This window comes from Aotus nancymaae, unplaced genomic scaffold, assembly GCF_030222135.1.
Source record: "Aotus nancymaae isolate 86718 unplaced genomic scaffold, 86718_ANA_hifiasm-v0.15.2.pri h1tg000016l, whole genome shotgun sequence".
Lineage (NCBI taxonomy): Eukaryota > Metazoa > Chordata > Mammalia > Primates > Aotidae > Aotus > Aotus nancymaae.
This window is the reverse complement of record NW_026988428.1, coordinates 78,301,184-78,319,434: the sequence shown is the minus strand read 5'-3', so window position 1 is coordinate 78,319,434 and position 18,251 is coordinate 78,301,184. Positions and strand designations below refer to the sequence as shown.

Sequence of the window (18,251 nt, the reverse complement as noted above, 5' to 3'; positions counted from 1 at the left end):
TTCCTTAAATAACGAATCAAGAAGATAAATACAAAATATTTGCAAGAAAATATAATTATATCAAGAGTTGGGAAGACAGGAAGAATGTTCAGACTAGAAAGGGTAGTACCTAAAAGAACTTAATAGAACTCCTGTGCCAGATTAAGTTTGCACACTGGAGCCTATTTTGACTTATGTCAGTTCATCATAGGCAGTCTCCTGGCAGTCATCATTAGGATTCACTGGAGACTGGTATCATGTGGACAGAGGGCCTGATATCCTCAGAAATGAAAATAGGGGAAGAGCTTTGAACCCAGAGGTACAATCTCTGGATTGGAGAGTTTCGAAGGTGCCAGGGAAAAGTAGTAAAAGGAGCCTTCTTTTTTACAATAATCCCAAAAGACACTTTGCTCTGTGACAGTCCATCCTGGGCAGGGCCTATCGGCAGTACCAGATGAGCCTGTAGACACCCACCTTGAGATGGCACATTCCCAGCTGCCCTGTGCATGCCAATCTTATCAGTTTCGATGGAAGCCTGGGGCTCCAGATAATGCTGCTTGGCCCCAAGCGCTGGACAGAGCATGCTTTTTCCTGTTTGGCTGGGAAAGTTAAGGCTGAACTGCTGAATCTGACACTTAACAGGACTTTGGCATTCCCCTAAATACAGACTAGATCAGAGACTTTTTTTTTTCATTGAAAAGTAACTTGGGTTCACTTTAGAAACCCTTATTTGGTGTGCACATCTGGCTATTTCACAGAGATTTCAGTTTTGCAAAGAAGTTGGAGTTGATTTCTTCCCTCAGATAAGCTATTGGTTGTTGGTGGCCAACTGAAGTTGCTCAACATAAGAGCAAAACACGTTCCTGCTGAGGTTGAAAGAAAACCTCAAAGGAGAACTCTGAGAATTCGTCTCAGGATGAAGCTGCAAGGGCAAAGGAGAAGTACTTGTGATACAAGCAAATGTGGTCCATTGATCAACAGAATTAAGATTCTTCTCCCAACTACTGCAGCTCCTGCAGTGATGAGAATCTGGCTCCTTAGAGGCCTGCTGCCATTCCTGCTGCTCCTCTCTGGCCTGCAGAGACCCACGGAGAGTTCCGAGGTAGGAGGACAATTGAGGAGGTGATCTCTTTATGATCAGTGCTCCACCAGAACATTCACCTGGCCATAGCCTTTAAATGGCCCAAAACTTAGGCATTCGGAATCTAGTTTCATTCAGACATCTTAACAAATCAGGTTAGTAAAAAGTGTTGAAAACAATTATTAAAAATCATAGAATCCTTCATCATTTGTTAACTTGACCTTATGAATGCTAGTGGCATAAAGTTATTTTCTTGATCCACTATAAAAATTAAGTAAAATGTTGCTTCCATAGTATAAACAATGCAAAATAAACCAATTCTATTTGGCTTTGAACTTTATCATATAGATTGACTTAAGTTTTAAGTATTTTAATGTAAAAATCTGTGTAACAAAAAACAACCTAATGTTAAGAGATGACAGAGTACATATTTGAGATCTAGTAACATATTAACAAAGTCTCAGAGTTCATCATGACAGTTGACAGAACATGACATTGGTTTGGTTTGGTTTTGTTTGGCTCGGCTTGGCTTGAATAGATTCTGTAGACCTATTTTAAAACCTGCTGTGAAGAGTTATCGGTTAAAATAATTTAATCAGTCTTAAAAATGTGTTCTATTTTACACACAACTAGCTGATGTCTCATCATAAATAACATAGTGAAAATACCAAAAGTTCCAGTTCCAACATCCTTAACATTGACTAGATGGAATGTGATCCTTTAACATGTCCCTTAATGAGTACTGTTTACTAGAAAAACATTATTTCTTTGTCAAGAAAGAAATGTTTTAGAATTTATATAATTTACATATGGCTCTAAATGATGAACTGATGATACTTAGTGGACTTCTATTCAAATCTGTCATTTCAGTTTAGCATGCACTAGACATCAACAAATAACATTCTGTTAGCTACCCGTTAGAAAGGAATGTCCTTTTCCAGGAGGGGAGAGACTTTCCTAGCCACATTCCTGACCGCCGTCCAATTCTTTACTCACTATGCTCTCCCCGAGGTGGACAAATGTACTTGACTCATGGGGAAAAACAACTGGGTGTGCTGAATTTGGCTCTGCTCCTCTTCCTCCTGGGGGTTAGCCTGATGGCAAAGGGCATCAGTTCTCTGTTCCCAAATGACAAGAATCTTACCTGGGCAGGCCCTAGTCCAGTACTGCCTGCAAATGAGTCAGTCCCGTTCTGGAATTTGCTCTTAACAAGCCAGTTGCCATCAGACCTAACGATGTGACTGCTGTAGCATGCCCTCATTCAGTAAGAAACAGATATTTTGGCTTTCATATTTTGCCATTTTTATTCTCAATGTTTTATTCTCAATGTTTCAGAATGTTTCAGAAATTCTCAAAAATTTGCCATTTTTATTCTCAATGTCTCAATGGGTCGACAAGAAGGTTGTTACTTATGAGAACCACCCTTGGAGAACCTAGTACTACTCATAGTTTAAGACTGAAGTTCAAGAATTTAATATAGGTTCTGGGCATTCATAAAAGTGATATTTTTGAAAACATCAGTGATAGGATAGAAAGAGGGGGGAAGTAGAGGAAACAGAAAGTATGATTAAACTATAAGATTATATATTTTTTCTTCAAAGTACTTAGTGTGCAAAAATTCTGTGATTTTAGTGATATTAAAAGAGTTACTTCCTCTCTGGAGAGATGAGTTTTTCAAGTTTTCAGTAATTTATTTATCAAACCAAAGTCAATCTCTAGCACAGGTCACTGATGCAGGAAGGATTGGAACAGTGTAATGATTTTGAGTGAAACTTGCTTCAGCAAATATTTGTTTCCAGGAGAACACTTGGCCTTATAGAGTACAGCAAATCTGCAACCACATTCACCATCTGATTTGAAAAATTAAAGTCAAGATTTTTCTTTTCTCATAGGTTGCAATTAAAGTCGACTTTGACTTCGCACCAGGTTCCTTTGATGATCAGTACCAAGGCTGTAGCAAACAGGTTATGGAGAAACTAATTCAAGGGGATTATTTCACAAAAGACATAGAATCCCAGAAGAATTACTTTAGGATGTGGCAAAAAGCCCACTTAACCTGGCTTAACCTGGGAGGAAAAGTTCTCCCCCAGAACATGACTACCACACATGCTGTGGCTATTTTGTTTTATACATTGAACAGCAATGTTCGTTCTAACCTCACTAGAGCCATGGCCTATGCTGCCAGGACTCCACAGCAATACGAACATTCATTCCACTTCAAATATTTGCACTACTACCTGACCACAGCAATCCAGCTGCTGAGGACAGACAGCATCATGAAGAATGGCACTCCATGCTATGAGGTGTATTATACGATGAAGGATGTCCACTTCAACGCCCACACAGGGGCCACCATTCGATTTGGCCAATTCCTCTCCACGTCCCTCCTAAAAGAAGCAGCACAGGAGTTTGGGAACCAGACACTATTTACTATATTCACCTGCCAGGGCGCACCTGTACACTATTTCTCCCTCAAGAAGAAAGTCTTGATCCCTCCCTATGAACTGTTTAAAGTTATAAATATGAGCTACCACCCAAGAGGAAACTGGATGCAGTTGAGTTCAACTGGGAACCTGAGCACGTATAACTGTCAGCTGCTAAAAGGTATCCTTTATCTAAATTGAGGCCACTCGGGATCACAGCAGTGGCTCTTTTATAAAAGTTATTTTTTCTCAGTGGGCTTGGGGGGAAAGACCAAAAACACGAAAATTGACTTTCAGTAATGATGGAACTGACAGATTAGAGAAAAACCCACTTTATTTATTGTCTTCTTCTCTTTTCTTCCTACTCCACTACCTCTTAGGACGATAAGTTCTGCAATGAAATTATTATGCAGAGACTTGTAGACAGACAGAGTAAAGCTTGACTGGAGGGTGGAGCATAAAGATAGCACTTTCACCTTCTCCCTCAAACTCATGGTTTTTGTCATGGTCATTACACGGATAATGAGTTCTAAAAGTAAAGCAAGAGGCAATATATTTATTAATTAATTTTTTGTTCATTAATCATCTTCTATTGTGATGGGGGCCCTGGAAATGCAGAGTGAATAAAGCAAAATAATAACCTAGGAGGATTTTTAGTCTAACAAGAAATGGAAGCATGAACAAATGTATACACTCGAAAGTACTAAGTTATATATCAAATGCTTAAGCAATAGCTGTGACTGCTCAGTGCAGGGAGCTACTTATTCTCTCCCGGAAAAGTGAAGATGGCTTCATAATAGAGAGCCACATGGGTCTTGTCATGAGAATGTGTGTTTTCAATGAAGGAAGAGAAGTCATTTTAAGCAGAGGATAGCTTGCTGTGGTTTGAATGTGTCTCTCAGTAAGTTCCTATGTTGGAAGCTTAATCTCCAATGCAACAGTGTTATGAAATGGATTCTAATAAGAGATAATTAGATCTCTCCTAATAAAAGATGATTGGATAAATGTTGTCATATGAGCAGGTTATTGTGAGTGTGTTCTTGTAAAGAGAGTCTGACCACTGGTGCCTCCCTCTGTCTTGTGTACTCATTTCTCTTCCACCATGTATGGTATAGCACAAAGGCCCTCACCAGATGCTGGAGCCATGCTCTTGGACTCCCATCTCCAGAACTGTGAGAAATAAATTTATTTTCTTTACAGATTACCCAGTCTATTCTCTGCTATTACCAAGCTATTCTCATAATAGAGAATAACTATTACCAAGCTACTCTCATCTTACAATGACTTTTCTTCTTTCACTGAAAACACCCATTCTCATGACAAGACCCATGTGGTTGTTATGAAGCCATCTTCACTTTTCCTGGAGAGAATAAGTAGCTCCCTGCACTGAGCAGTCACAGCTATTGCTTAAATATTTGGTATATCACTTATTACTTTTGAGTGTATACAATTGTTCATGCTTCCATTTCTCATTAGACTAAAAATCCTCCTGTTACTCTGTTATTGCAACAGAAAACAGACTCTGTTTTACTTAGTACTTAGTAATTTTGAGTGTATACATTTGTTCATGTTTCCACTTCTTAGTAGACTAAAAATCCTCCTGATACTCTGTTATTGCAACAGAAAACAGACTAAGACACTAAGAGACTAAGATTTCAAACAGCCTGGTGTCTTCAGGGACTCTCTGAAATTCTGGGTGGCTGGTATGTAGGATGTGTATGATATGAGAAGAGAATAGGAGAAGGAAGGGAAGAGAGGATTTGTCCAGGTGGGAGAATTCTGATGGGGCCTTATTATAAAAGGTATTGTATTCCATGCTAAGGACCTTTGAATTTTATGCTGTAGGTAATAAGTCATTAGAAGTTTTTAAGGAGTAGAAATCAATTTGATCAACATCTTAGAAAGGGCTCTAATGATATTGTAAAGAATAAACTAAAGCAGGAAAAATTAGAGATAATAAAATAGAAAAAAATTGTTAAACATTTTTTAAGAAAAACATGATTGATTGAATTTTATGTTGCCACCTAGTCATTTCATGTAGGGGTAGTTGTGTAGCAAATCCTCTGCCCTGTTTGATTCAGAAAAAAAAGAGACTGTTTTTATTCAGATATGAATTTATTTACACTCACAGTTAGCTGGAACCCAGCTGTAGGGTCTGCCTTCAATATATCCCCAAATTTGTCTCTGTTCTATTATTATTGTGATGATTTATAATTCAGGCTCTCAGCATTTCTCAACATTTCAGGGTGGTAGTGTTGCAAAGGTCTTCAAACTGGCATCCATACTGAGGTTCAGAATCTGCTCACTCTGTCCTAGCTGTAAATACAGACCAGGGATAGGAGACCTATCAATACTCACATGTCTCCTTGGCAGCATGGCAGCAATACGAGTGAAATGAGTATCTGCCCCACAGACACAAGAGATTAGTGTTTGTAGAGGATGAAAAACTATAGTAGAATAGGAAGACAACAATGAGATTTTAATAATAAATGAAAACATTCATAGCCAGGTTTCAGGATTCTTTGGAACTACACCTGACTAGGATATGATTACTTCATTCTCATCATGAATTTGGGACATATAATTCTTCACTAGGATAATGAGCACAGTAGAATACATTCAGTGAAAAATTATAGAAGATTTATATCAAGCATTGAGTGGGAAACTGAGGGAAAGGAGTATAAAATATAAACTATTACTCACATTCTGCCACTCTATAAATCTCAGAGAAAAATATTTCAGGACACTCCTACCAAAATTAATGATCTTTGCTTTCCTATGTTGAAACTACCACAATGCAACTTTAACTTAGTTTTGAGTTAAGGTTTAGCTGGGGTAGCCACATATATTACTAAATTTTGAAAGTTCAGTTGGTCTTAATGAGATATTTGGAATCATAAATCAAACTTAAGGGAATCAATAATCTTATATCGCTCTGTAAGCTCCCTGTGGGGAAGAACTGGACTACATAGTATTTGAGAGCTAGGCAGGAAAGCAGTTTGAGCCCAGACCCACTCTGTTTGAATTTATATCCCACTGTACCACTTAATAGCAATGTGTTCTTGGTTAAGTTGCTTAAACTCCTTAAATTTCTTCATCAGCCTAATAATCATCATAACAGAACATCAGAAGACATTTGTGAAAATGAAATAAAATGAAAAGTGTAGCCAAGTGTGGTGTCTCACACCTGTAATCCCAGCACTTTGGGAGGCCAAGGCGGGTGAATCAATTGAGGCCAGGAGTTTGAGACCAGCCTGGCCAACATGGTAAAACCTCGTCTTTACAAAAAGATACAAAAATTAGCTGGGTATCATGGCACACACCTGTAGTCCCAGCTACTAGGGAGGCTGAGGTGGAAGAATTGCTTGAACCCGGGAGACGGAGGTTTCAATGAGCCAACATCACACCACGGCACCCAGCCTGGGTGACAGAGTGAGACTCGATCTCAAAAGAAAAGTATATAAATAAGATTATTTATACATTCAGTAGCATATAATAAATGGTAAATTAGTGTTAGCTGCTACTAATTTCAGTGCCCTGGCACATAGAGGTGCCCAGCCTATTTTTGTTGAATGAGTGAATGAATGACGGTGAATGAATGAAGCATGCCCTTTTATACTTCTAAGCAATCTGGGCGTTAGACCACATGACCATATAACGCAATTAATTAAAAACAGTTCCAATATTTGAAGAAAATATTCTAGAAGCTTCAACCCCTAGTCAAAAGTAAGCTGTTGTCACGATGTAAATGATCAACACGGTCACTTGCAATGTGAGTTACCATAAATATATTTTTCCCAGAAATTTATCAATTAGAAGCTTGTGTGGCCATGAGGAAAAGCTTGTAAATGGCAGAATAAAAATACCACTGGTCGTAGAGGATAATATTTTCTTTATAAATTGAAGTGATGAGGGAAGAGCTAGGTCAGAGGCATCATATAATCAGCCAAGAGCTGGAATTGGAGCATCTTCTCATCCTCCAGAGCTATGAAACTATCTGGGAAGGTGAAAGAGGGAGAGGAATAAGCTCACATTGCAGGGATGCCCTTCTTCCTTTGACCCCAGACTCTAAGGATTGTAGAGAAGGCTGGTCCGTCCTCTGGTTCCACCTGATCTACCTAAGCCTCATCTGCCATTGGCTCGTTGGCAGCACAGTCACTTAGTTAAGGGCAAAAAATTGCAGTAGTGCCCCCTTATCTATGGTTTTGCTTTCTCTGATTTCAGTTACCCACTGAAAATATTAAATGGACAATTCCAGAGATAAATAATTCCCAAGTTTTAAACGGATGCCATTCTGAGTGGCATGATGAAATCTTGTGTCTGCCTTCTCAGGATGTGAATCATCCCTTTGTCTGAGGGATCCACAGTTTACACTACCTGCCTGTGAGTCATGTAGTAGCCTTCTCAGTTATCAGAGTTGCTATCTCGGTATTGCAGTGTTTTTTTCCAAGTGACCCTCATTTTATTTCATAATGGCCCCAAAGTGCAAGAATAGTGATCCTAGCAATTCAGGTATGCCCAAAAGAAGCCCTAAAGTGCTTCCTTTGAATGAAAAGGTTAAAGTTCTCAATTTAATAGAAAGAAAGAAAAAGTCATATGCTGAGGTTGCTAAGACAGTAAAAATGAATCTTCTACCTGTGGAATTGTGAAGAAGGAAAAAGACATTCATGCTAGTTTTGCTGCCACACTTCAAACTTTATCATTGGTGGTATATATGTGAAACTAACATAGGCTTCAGGACTATCAGCAGTTTCAGGCAACCACTGAATGTCTTGGAATGTATCCTCTAAGGATAAGGGGGTACTACTGTATACAGTCTTGGATGGGACACAGTATCTATCTCTTCTGATTTAAAAAATGTTTGATTGCCTTCAGAATGTTTTCAGTTATTCACTACAGTGTGTTTTGTTTTGCTTTGCTTTTTGTTTTGTTTTTCTCAATCAGCAAGCTAAGGAACACCAGAAAGGTCCTTAAAGTCATTTCTGTTTTTTGTTTTTTTTCTTTTGAGACAGAGTTTCGTTCTTGTTACCCAGGCTGGAGTGCAATGGCGCGATCTCGGCTCACCGCAACCTCCGCCTCCTGGGTTCAGGCAATTCTCCTGCCTCAGCCTCCTGAGTAGCTGGGATCACAGGCACGCGCCACCATGCCCAGCTAATTTTTTGTATTCTTAGTAGAGACGGGGTTTCAGCATGTTGACCAGGATGGTCTCGATCTCTTGACCTCGTGATCCACCCGCCTCAGCCTCCCAAAGTGCTGGGATTACAGGCGTGAGCCACCGCGCCTGGCAAAGTCATTTCTATTAACTGATAACTAGTACTTACTCCAACATCCTGGAGCAGTATTGGACTGATCCATACATGAGCAATAAGAGGAAGGAGGTGGGGTGTCTTTTTTATCTGGGGTCCTTCAATGAAAGGAAGGAAGATCAGTGGACTCTCCCCTGATCCGACATTCTAGATAGCTGCTCTTTCCCACTTCACTTCTTCACTAACCCCAGCCTAGGGAATTCACAGATGTTCTGGAGCACTGATACCTAATTTCTCACGAAACTGAAATCTTCTCTGGACACCGTTCCTCATTCTTTCAGCTTTGTTTTGTTTAGTGAGCAGAAGCCACAAGCTATTCTGTGTCCCCAGAAGTCCCTACAAGCTAAGTGAACTATGTTTTCTCTCCTGTTCCCTCCAAATCTGACAGTGATACTGGAAAGACCACTTGAGGACCTTTAAAATCACCCAGCCAGCATTCCGTAATTTCCCAAAGAAGAGATAGCATGTTAAAGAGCATAGCTTTCTTAGTCCTTTATGCTAAAATTGGTCCTGTTGACTCATAACTCAAATTTAAAGAGTTTCCTGGAAAATGTTGCTTTTAAAGAGACAAAAGATCAAATTAATAGAATTATACTGTTTAAAGTAGTAAATTTGCAAAAGAAAAAATTGTCATTCTAAACTAACAACTTTCCCCTCTAATTATTCTATCGCCCTTCACATGACCTATACTGGTTACCATGGAAACAGGTGTTTTCATGCCCATTGGAAGATTCAAAATATGTTAACAGATTGTTAGTTATTTGTCCTTAAATCTTGCTTCTTTCAGCAAAATAACCTATGCCAAAAATCTGTAGACATACAAATACATGCTCTGTTCTGTATCATTGAATTGACAAAGAACGGGGATTTATTTGTTAAAATGTTTCACATAATTAAAATTCTTAACATGTTTCTAGAAAAATATAGGCAATTGTTCGTAGTCAGCCTGATTTTACTTGTAAACTTCACTTTTTAAAAACCTGTAAGATTCTGGTGGGGAGAAAATGAATGTATGCATGTAAAATCTCTTACAACAGTATCTGACAAATGTAAGTACTCAAAACTTTTAAGGTACTATTACTATTACCATTATTATTATTTATTTTATTAGCTTTCTATTTCTTCCTGTTTTCTTTTACTCTGGGCTTTAATTATCTAAAATAAGTTTACCCTATTTGTGACATCACAATGACCTTGAAGTAGAGTGTCGGTCTCAGATAAATGGATGGAAGAATGAGTCATTGAATGAATCTGGGAGACCATATGGCATGGTGGAAAGTGAATAAACTTTGGGGCCAGAGAGATTTGGATATATGTTAGTAGCTAAGTGGCCTTGTACAAATGACTTAACCTCTGAGCTTGTTTTTTCATTTATAAAATGAAAATGATACTCACCTTGTGGGAATGTTGTGATAGCATTGGAGTCTGTGCATCCTCTCAAACACAACTGAGAAACTCTGGGAAAGTACTCTGCACATGGAAGTGAGATAATGGTTTAATGGCACAAACGTGTGCTTCAGTGAAATTGACAGGAAGAAGAGAAACAAAGGAAGAGGCAGAAGTGATAATGCTTTCCATTTTTTGGTGCTATGTTTTTGCTAGTTAATATTCTAAAATATTAACACTCTTGCTCCTTGCATTTTGACAGAAAGAGGCTATAGATAGCATTTGCCTCAAACACTAGATCAATTTGATATATAGTGCACATCAGTTTTATCTTTTTCTTTTTTTTTAAGAGACTATTTACTTCTGAACAGTATGATAAAATTCAGATTCAGACTTCATGAAGTAAAAGTTATAATCATTATGTATTGCTTCCAGACTTTATACCCTAAGGCAGAGATGACCAAAATCAGGTTATAATACACTGATAAAATGATATTTGTTTAGCCGTTTAGTTTACAAAATACTTTTACATTCATTATCTGTTTAGTTTCTAAAACTGCCCTGTAAGTCAGGTTATTGACTCCACTGTACTGATGTGAATGTTGAGATTCAGAGAGCTTAAGTGATTTGTGTAAAATTGTTCACGGTTTACAAATGAGAAAAATAGGATCCTTCCCCATGTTTTCTATTAAGAATTCCGGGACAATATTCCCCATAGACTGGTTTCAGGGGATTCATTCATTCTACAGCAAATGTTACTGAGAAACTACCATTAGTTTTAAGCTTCTTGACTATGACTATTTACATTATAAGTCAGTTCACACACACATAAGTATGCAGATACACATACATTCATACAAATACAACAGTTATCCTCTTCACAGGCAGTGTAATGCTAGTGTTTTCTATGCTAACCTATTTTATTACATTATTAAACAGTGATGCCTATGACCTCCTAAGCTGATGTCACAACCCATTACTGGAACACATTCTCCAATTTAAAAAATACTGTAAAAAGGTAAAGAGAGAATTAAAAACTTTGAAGAGATAGTCAAATAGAAAACTAAAGACAACTACAAATGTAAAAATAATGTGAGTATCCTCAAATAAAAATTTTATTAGTTTGTAATTAATTTAATGCACAGCTGTTTTTCATTTATTTTCCTAAATATATGGTCCATGTAATAATAATAATACAGGTAGAAATGATAATGGCCATAAGAAAGATAGAGAAAAAGTATCAAGAGAGTTAGTTACTTTAACCTGATAGAATAAAATAAAAAGGAAGCTATTTTTGACATCCTAATTATTATAAAGAGGGCTTATGAATTTTTTTGAAGGATGAGTATGATTACAAGACAGTAGTGTCTATAATAATTTGCCTCTTATTTGGGCATCATCATAATAGCAGCTATCATTCATTCATTCATTCATTCATTCAACAAATCAGTATTTACTGAGCACTTGCTATGTGCTAGGCACTATCCTAGGTGGAGGGAAGAAAATAGGTGAAAATCCCTGCCCTTGGGGATTTACATTCTACTGATGTGAAACAGAAATAAACAAAATAAATAAGGAAATTATGTTATAGTTGGTAGGTGGTAGGTACTAAGGTGAAAAATAAAGCAGCGTAAGAAGATAGGGAATACCATGGGAGGGAGTGGCAACATTAAACTGGGTGATCAGGGAAAACTTCACTAAGATGCTGACATTTGAGCCAAGGTTGAAAGGAGATGACAGAGCCAGTCCCATAAATATCTGAGGAAAGAGCATACAAGGAAGAGAGAACAGCAAGTGCAAATGCCCCAAGTAAGAAGCAACAGCAAAGACGCCAGTAAATAGGAATAAATGAGAGAAAAGTAACTGAAAATGAAGACAGAAGATGATGTAGATTTGATCACATAGGACCTTGAAGGCAGTTGTAAGGACTTTGAATTTTCCTCTTAGATAGGCTACTACTGAGAGGTTTGGGGCAGAGAACATAGAAGATTGTGTCTAAATTGGTCTAGCAGCCCAGTAGAGGATAAGCTGTCATGAGATAAGCAGAGAAACCAGATAGGGGCCATTTCTATCATTCAGATGAGAGATGAAGGCGGTAGAGTAGTGGCAGTAAGTAAGGTTTGACCAGATTCAGAGCCAAGAGGAGGCCCTGACACACCGGAAGTAAAGAGTGAGGGAAAAAGAAGAGTGAAGGATGACTCCAAGGTTTGGCTAGAGTAACTGAAAGGATGGAGGTGGCACTCACTGATATGGAGAAGCCTGGGGATGGTGTAGATTTAAGAGCAGGAGTCTGGTATTCGACATGTTATATCTGAGCTGTGCAATAGTAACCCAAGCAGAGATGTTGAGTGTACAGCTGGATGTGTGAGTCTGGAAATCCAAGGAGTGATCCAGGATGGAAAGATAAATTTGGGGTCAGTGGATTATGGGTGGCATTTAAAGTTATGAGACTGGTTGAGCTCCCCACAGAAGTGTGTAAATAAATGAAAGAAATGTCCAAGGACCAAACCTCTGGACACTCCCATTTTAAAAGGTCAAGTGCAAAGAAGATGGAGATGCCAGGTGTGATGGCTCATACATGCAATCCCAGCACTCTGGGAGGCCAAGGTAGGTAAATTGCTTGAGCTCAGGCGTTCAAGAACAGCCTGGGCAACATGGTGAAACCCTGTCTTTACCAAAAATACACAAAATTAGTCATGTGTGGTGGCATGCCTGTAGTCCCAGCTACTTGGGAGGCTGAGGTGGAAGAATCACTTGAGCCAGGGAGGCTGATGTTGCAGTGAGCAGAGATCACACTGCTGCACTCCAGCCTGGGCAACAGAGCAAAACCTGTGGGGAAAAAAAAAAAAAAAAAAGATGGAGAAGGAATGGCCAGTGAGAGAGGAAAAACCAATAGAGTTGGCGTCCTGAGCCTAACAGACACAGTAAGTGGTAGAGCCAATTTTAACCTAGAGAGTCTGATTCAAGAGATTATATGGTGAGCTTCCTGGAATGTAAATGTCAATTCACAGTCCTCATTGTACTTGACCTATCAACCATATTCATGATGGTGAATCACTCCATCCTCCTTGATACTTATGCTTCACTTTGCTCAGGACACCAACTCTATTGGTTTTTCCTCTCTCACACCTGATTTTATACACACACAAACACACACACACACACAGTAATTCCTATCCTTTTTTTTTTTTTTAAGATGGACATCTCACTCTATCACCCAAGCTGGAACAGATATAGTAATTTTCAAGACCTCATTTTTCACCAATAAGAGTTGGCCAGGGAAATTAAGAGCATACATCTTTCTAAACTTTTGTCAAAATTTGTGTTAAAATAGAATTATATGAATCCCTACAGAGACCTAGGAAGATTAATACCACTTTAGCAGGTCAATCGTTAGAATGGTTCTCAATTTTTTTTTCGTCTTCATTGAGGCTAAAGACACAAGGATTTCCAATCCCACCGTTTCCCAGTATTGAGAGAGAGAGAGAGAAATTCCAAAACAGAAAAGACAAGAATTACTCTGTGTGTGTGTGTGTGTGTGTGTGTGTGTGTGTGTGTAATTCCTTTCTTTTCTGTCTTGGAATTTCTACTTGCATACACACACATTCCCAAATATAAATTTCAAGAAACTCAAAAAAATTTTATATATTGTGTGAAAATAGTAGAAATGTATTTCTTCTTCATCTGGTTATCCTATCAAATAATATAAGCAAATACTGAGGCAATTAGAGTTGACTCTTTTCCTTCCAGAAACACATTTTCTACTCTAAACAACCAGTGAAGACTGGCTGAAAAGAGATTCCAGTCTTTATTTAGACTAGTTTTTTACATCAACTAAAAACCAAAGATAATGAAAATAAGTATCTCATAGGTGTGTTGTGAGGATTAAGTAACTTAATATATAGCAAGGGCTTGAAATAGATCCTTGCATAAAATCAGCATTCAGTCTGTGTTAACTTTCATAATGGTGATTAAGATTATGATAATTAAGATGGCTATAATGGTAACAGTGATTATGCTGCTGGTGATGATAAAGATGGAAAATCAGATCTCAACCACTACCTGGGGGTACATCTTTTAACTTCTTGGGTCTGTTTCATCATCTGCTAAATAAGCAATGTTCAAAGAAATCTAAAAGAATGTGTTTTAAGTAGCTAACTTCAAATGTTTTTATTAGGAATTTTCTAAGTGGAGCAATGGAGAAATTAGGTAGTTTAACAAAAAAACAAAAAACTCTGCTACCTAAAATATCTCTAACTTTTGTTTTGTTCTTTACAGCTTCCAGCAAGAAATGCATCTCTGATCCTACAGCTATTTTGTCTCTCTCCTTTTTGACCACTGTCATCATCTCTTCCAAAAGCAGAGTATAAAGGAATCTTGTGGCTCCTTTTATTTAAAAAATATACATATTTAAATAAAAACTTTTTATTGGCCTTTTGGTTAGAAATGGAAATTTATTTTCCAGGAAGGATGATCCCATCATACTTCTGCTGAAACCAGTGCATGGCCTCCGCTTTGCTAATTCTCTTATGCCTTCCTTTGTACCCCTTTGCCTTATTTCAATCTGGGTACTCTTAGTACCCTTGGGAAAATCACTCTCCCCAGCTAGCAACTGATGCATTGCTGGCTCAGTCCCACTGACTGTGATTGGCTTGTAACTCAGGCCTTAGCCAATCAATATAGTTCTTCTTCATGGACATAAAGATTCATGCTGGAATAGAAAATGATCCAATCAGAGCCTATGAGATACAATCAGGATGCTTTTCTGGAACTGCAATTGGGAATAGGACAGGAGCTTCTTTTCTTAATGAATATTAATGAAAGCAGGGTAGAAGCTTATAGCTGCCAGCAGAGATCCTGCCACCAGGAGAAGAGACCATGCCTCCTTGAGAAACACAACAAAGGAAGAGCTGAGAAATGAAAACAAACTGAGACCTGATGAGAGTGTATAGGCCTCTGAATCCAACTTTACCTGAAGCTGAATACTCCAAGATTTTCATTATATAAATCAATAAACTATGTTTTTGCTTGCATAATTTGAATTAGATTCTCTATGTCAAGCATCAAGCAGTTGAAGGAGTTCTAATGAATACAAGGACTCTTCCTTATATTTTTGATTTAGATATTCTAAATAGGAACAAATCAAATAAGATCAAGTTAGAAAGCAAAGGACAAATTCTTTACCAAATGGAAAAGCTTTGAACCCCAGAGACTTAATCAAGGTGTGAATTTTCTTCGGAGATTTTTATGAGCATTCAAGATCAAGCTAGTATGGCCTCAGATGAGAAGACACATGGAAACTTGAGAAATAAAAGGGAAAGATAATGAAAGATGTTAGTGAAATCTCATTCACTGAAAATAACGGGTGTTGCACGCATGTTCCTAAGACATTACAAAGGTTAAAATTTAAATTCGTATGTTAATTTGTAGAGAACTTGATGGCAAATTTAAGTCTTCATAGCAAATTTAAATATTAGGAAAACATGAGGATATGTATGAAGGTTAAAAGAATATGAGAGAAAAAAACACTGATTACAAACAAATATCAGCGATATAGTGAGGTCTCATTACGTGCAAACTATGAGATACAAAGAAGTATAAACTGTTGAATTTCATAGCTAGAAATGTTCTATAATGCTCCCCTCAGTATATAATTTAGGTGGGGACATAAGGGATTATTTAACCTTATCACTAAAGACCCTGGTATTGGGCTAAATTGAGTAAAGATGAGGGCTAGCTCTATAATTCTGGATTTTGAAAGTCCATGCTCCCTATCCCTTCTGAGGAGATTTGGATAAGAAGCAGCAAAACTGAAAATAAATTTATCTATTTACCCTCCATAGGACTTCCTGAATGGCCTGTGTCATGATCAAAGAAACTGAATGGGGGATTAGCTACATAAAGTTACCTGGCAGGGAGTTCAGGCATCTCTGCACTATCATTCTTTACGTTGGGATTTGAAACTAACAGGGCCAAATCACCTCTGTCACCTAGTTGCAGTAGCCTCTGCAGCCAATAAAGGAAAGAATTTCTACAAACAGACAATTTATGTGACTTGCACAGAGTCTTTGGCAGTTTGGTGGCTACCTAGTAGAGAGTCCTGGGGGCATGGCTCTGGGAGCAAGCTTTTGCAGCAAGCATCGGTGAGTCAGTAATGACATGCTATGTTGGGAAAAGCCACCCAACATCTTAGATACATTTTTCCTGTGCCATATAAATGCATGTATTGAGCCATACTATGTACAAAGCACTTTGGAGATTAAAAGTTGAGAACACTAGGCCAGATCTCTCATGAGTTTACATTCTCTTAGGAGAAATTAAGAACATAAGCAAGCCACAAATGAAGTGCCAAAAAAAAAAAAAAAAAAGGGCGAAAATCAAGTTTTCTGTTCATTACAATTCAAAAGAAAGATTTCTTCCAATTGAGGTAAGAAGAAACACCAGGAAGACTTTAAGTAAGAGGCCGCATTTGAACCAGGCCTTAGGGCTCTGGGATGGGAGAAGGGGCGAGCGGAAGGAGAAAGAAACAAGAAATAGTATGTGCCAAGTGCATAGTGCCAAAAACAAGGCCAAATATTAAATGCCTGGAGCTGAGATAAAAATGTGATTCCTCCGGCCTATAGTTAGATAAAACTTTCTATCAGAGACGAGGTTTTATTTAGAGGAAAGTAGAAAATAGAAACAGATACGGAATGATCGATGACGTACAGCATAAGGTCAGGGAGCAGATAGGTCTGACAGAGAGTGAAGGGTAATGTGGGCTGGAGAGGAAATCGGAAGCCACTCAGTGAAGCTAAAAAGTCAGCCAAAAGCATTAGATTCCCATGAGAAGTCATCATTTTCTGAGTAAGACAATTCTCCTGAAGTGTTGACTCTCTAGGCACAAGCAGCAACAGCATCCTTTAAGAACTCATTAAAATGTGAATTTTAGGACCTGATCCCAGACTACAGAATCAGAAATTGAACAAACTGTTTTAATAAGCCCTCTAGATGATTCAGCTATACACCAGCATTTGAGAACACTGTGACTTACATGATTATGACCCTTAAGGGAATAGCCAAGTTTCTAAAAAAGATAACTTAGTTCTAACTCCTGCTGCTGTTTTACAGAACAAATCTCTGGAGACAGAAACTATTCTCTTAAAATTATGTAGATACATGAGTTTGGTTAAGGATAAATGTACATAGTTCACATTCTCTCAGTCTCTCCCTATAGTCCAAAGTTTTTGAGCAAGAAATCTGTATTGATTTAAATTGATTCAAAGTGTTTATGAAACTCTTAAAGAGACTAGTTTTAGAAATTTTACTGTAATTTCTGCTGGGATAAATTTGTTAGGCTGGAATATCTTCCAAAGATAAAGTGGATGTTTGAATATGTGTAAAATCATGCAGTTATTAACAGAGACTTTGCTATAAGGAGTACTTAAATCCTATAGTAATTTTATTAAAGGAATACATGCATCTCTCCTCTTCGTATGTACAGAAATATACTGTTTAACCTGAGGAAGCTGACTGAAACAGGAAAAATAAAAAAGTAAAAGCACTCGACCCATGTAATACTCAATTTTTATAACAAAGTATCCTCTTTAATATGCCTATTAGATTATCCTGAAGTTCTCTATTTACTTTTTTAAAAAAAAATCCAATGAAGAAAATTTCAGTAGTTTGTTTTGCTTGAAGAATCAGGATTCTTGTACTGAGTTGTCTAATGATATGAATCAAATTGATTTACACTGAATGAGCTTGCTCTTGATTTGGTAAAACTCAACAAGCATTTATTGAATTAGGTGCTTTCAGAAATACCAAGATGCAGCAAACATTGGCAACTGATAAGAAACTACACTTATAATAGGACTTGCTTTTTTTTAACAGTAAATGATCATGTGCTGTGTTGTGTTGTGTTGTGTGGTGTGGTGTGGTGTGGTGTGGCATGCTGTGTGGCAGTTCACTTTTTCCTCCCTACTTATGCTTCATTCAAACAGCTAGGCCATCCCATGCTCACAGCCTAGAGGATGAATGGGACCAGGCATAGCATAGAAACACATGAGTCCACCCTACTTTGTTCTTCAAAAACTG

General features: G+C 37.9%; 1 protein-coding gene across 2 annotated transcripts; it reads left to right on the top strand.

Moving 5' to 3' along the window:
* The first annotated feature begins 568 nt into the window (after positions 1-568).
* On the top strand, positions 569-17,723 carry ART4 (ADP-ribosyltransferase 4 (inactive) (Dombrock blood group)). 2 transcript variants are annotated; one of them, XM_012447709.3, is made up of 3 exons: positions 569-1,081; positions 2,953-3,664; positions 14,454-17,723. In XM_012447709.3, exons 1-3 carry the CDS (start codon positions 896-898, stop codon positions 14,543-14,545), a joined length of 990 nt encoding a protein of 329 aa, XP_012303132.2. In that variant the 5' UTR covers positions 569-895; the 3' UTR covers positions 14,546-17,723. The 2 variants fall into 2 exon arrangements, with proteins under 2 accessions (XP_012303132.2, XP_064233771.1); XM_064377701.1 differs by lacking the exon at positions 14,454-17,723 and adding an exon at positions 8,496-9,797.
* Positions 17,724-18,251: the final 528 nt, after the last annotated feature.

Coding starts and splice junctions, on each gene's coding strand:
- ART4 (XM_064377701.1), top strand. CDS start 896: ATGAAGCTGCAAGGGCAAAGGAGAAGTACTTGTGATACAAGCAAATGT. Junction 1,082..2,952: donor GACCCACGGAGAGTTCCGAG/GTAGGAGGACAA, acceptor CTTTTCTCATAG/GTTGCAATTAAAGTCGACTT. Junction 3,665..8,495: donor TAACTGTCAGCTGCTAAAAG/GTATCCTTTATC, acceptor CTTTTGAGACAG/AGTTTCGTTCTTGTTACCCA.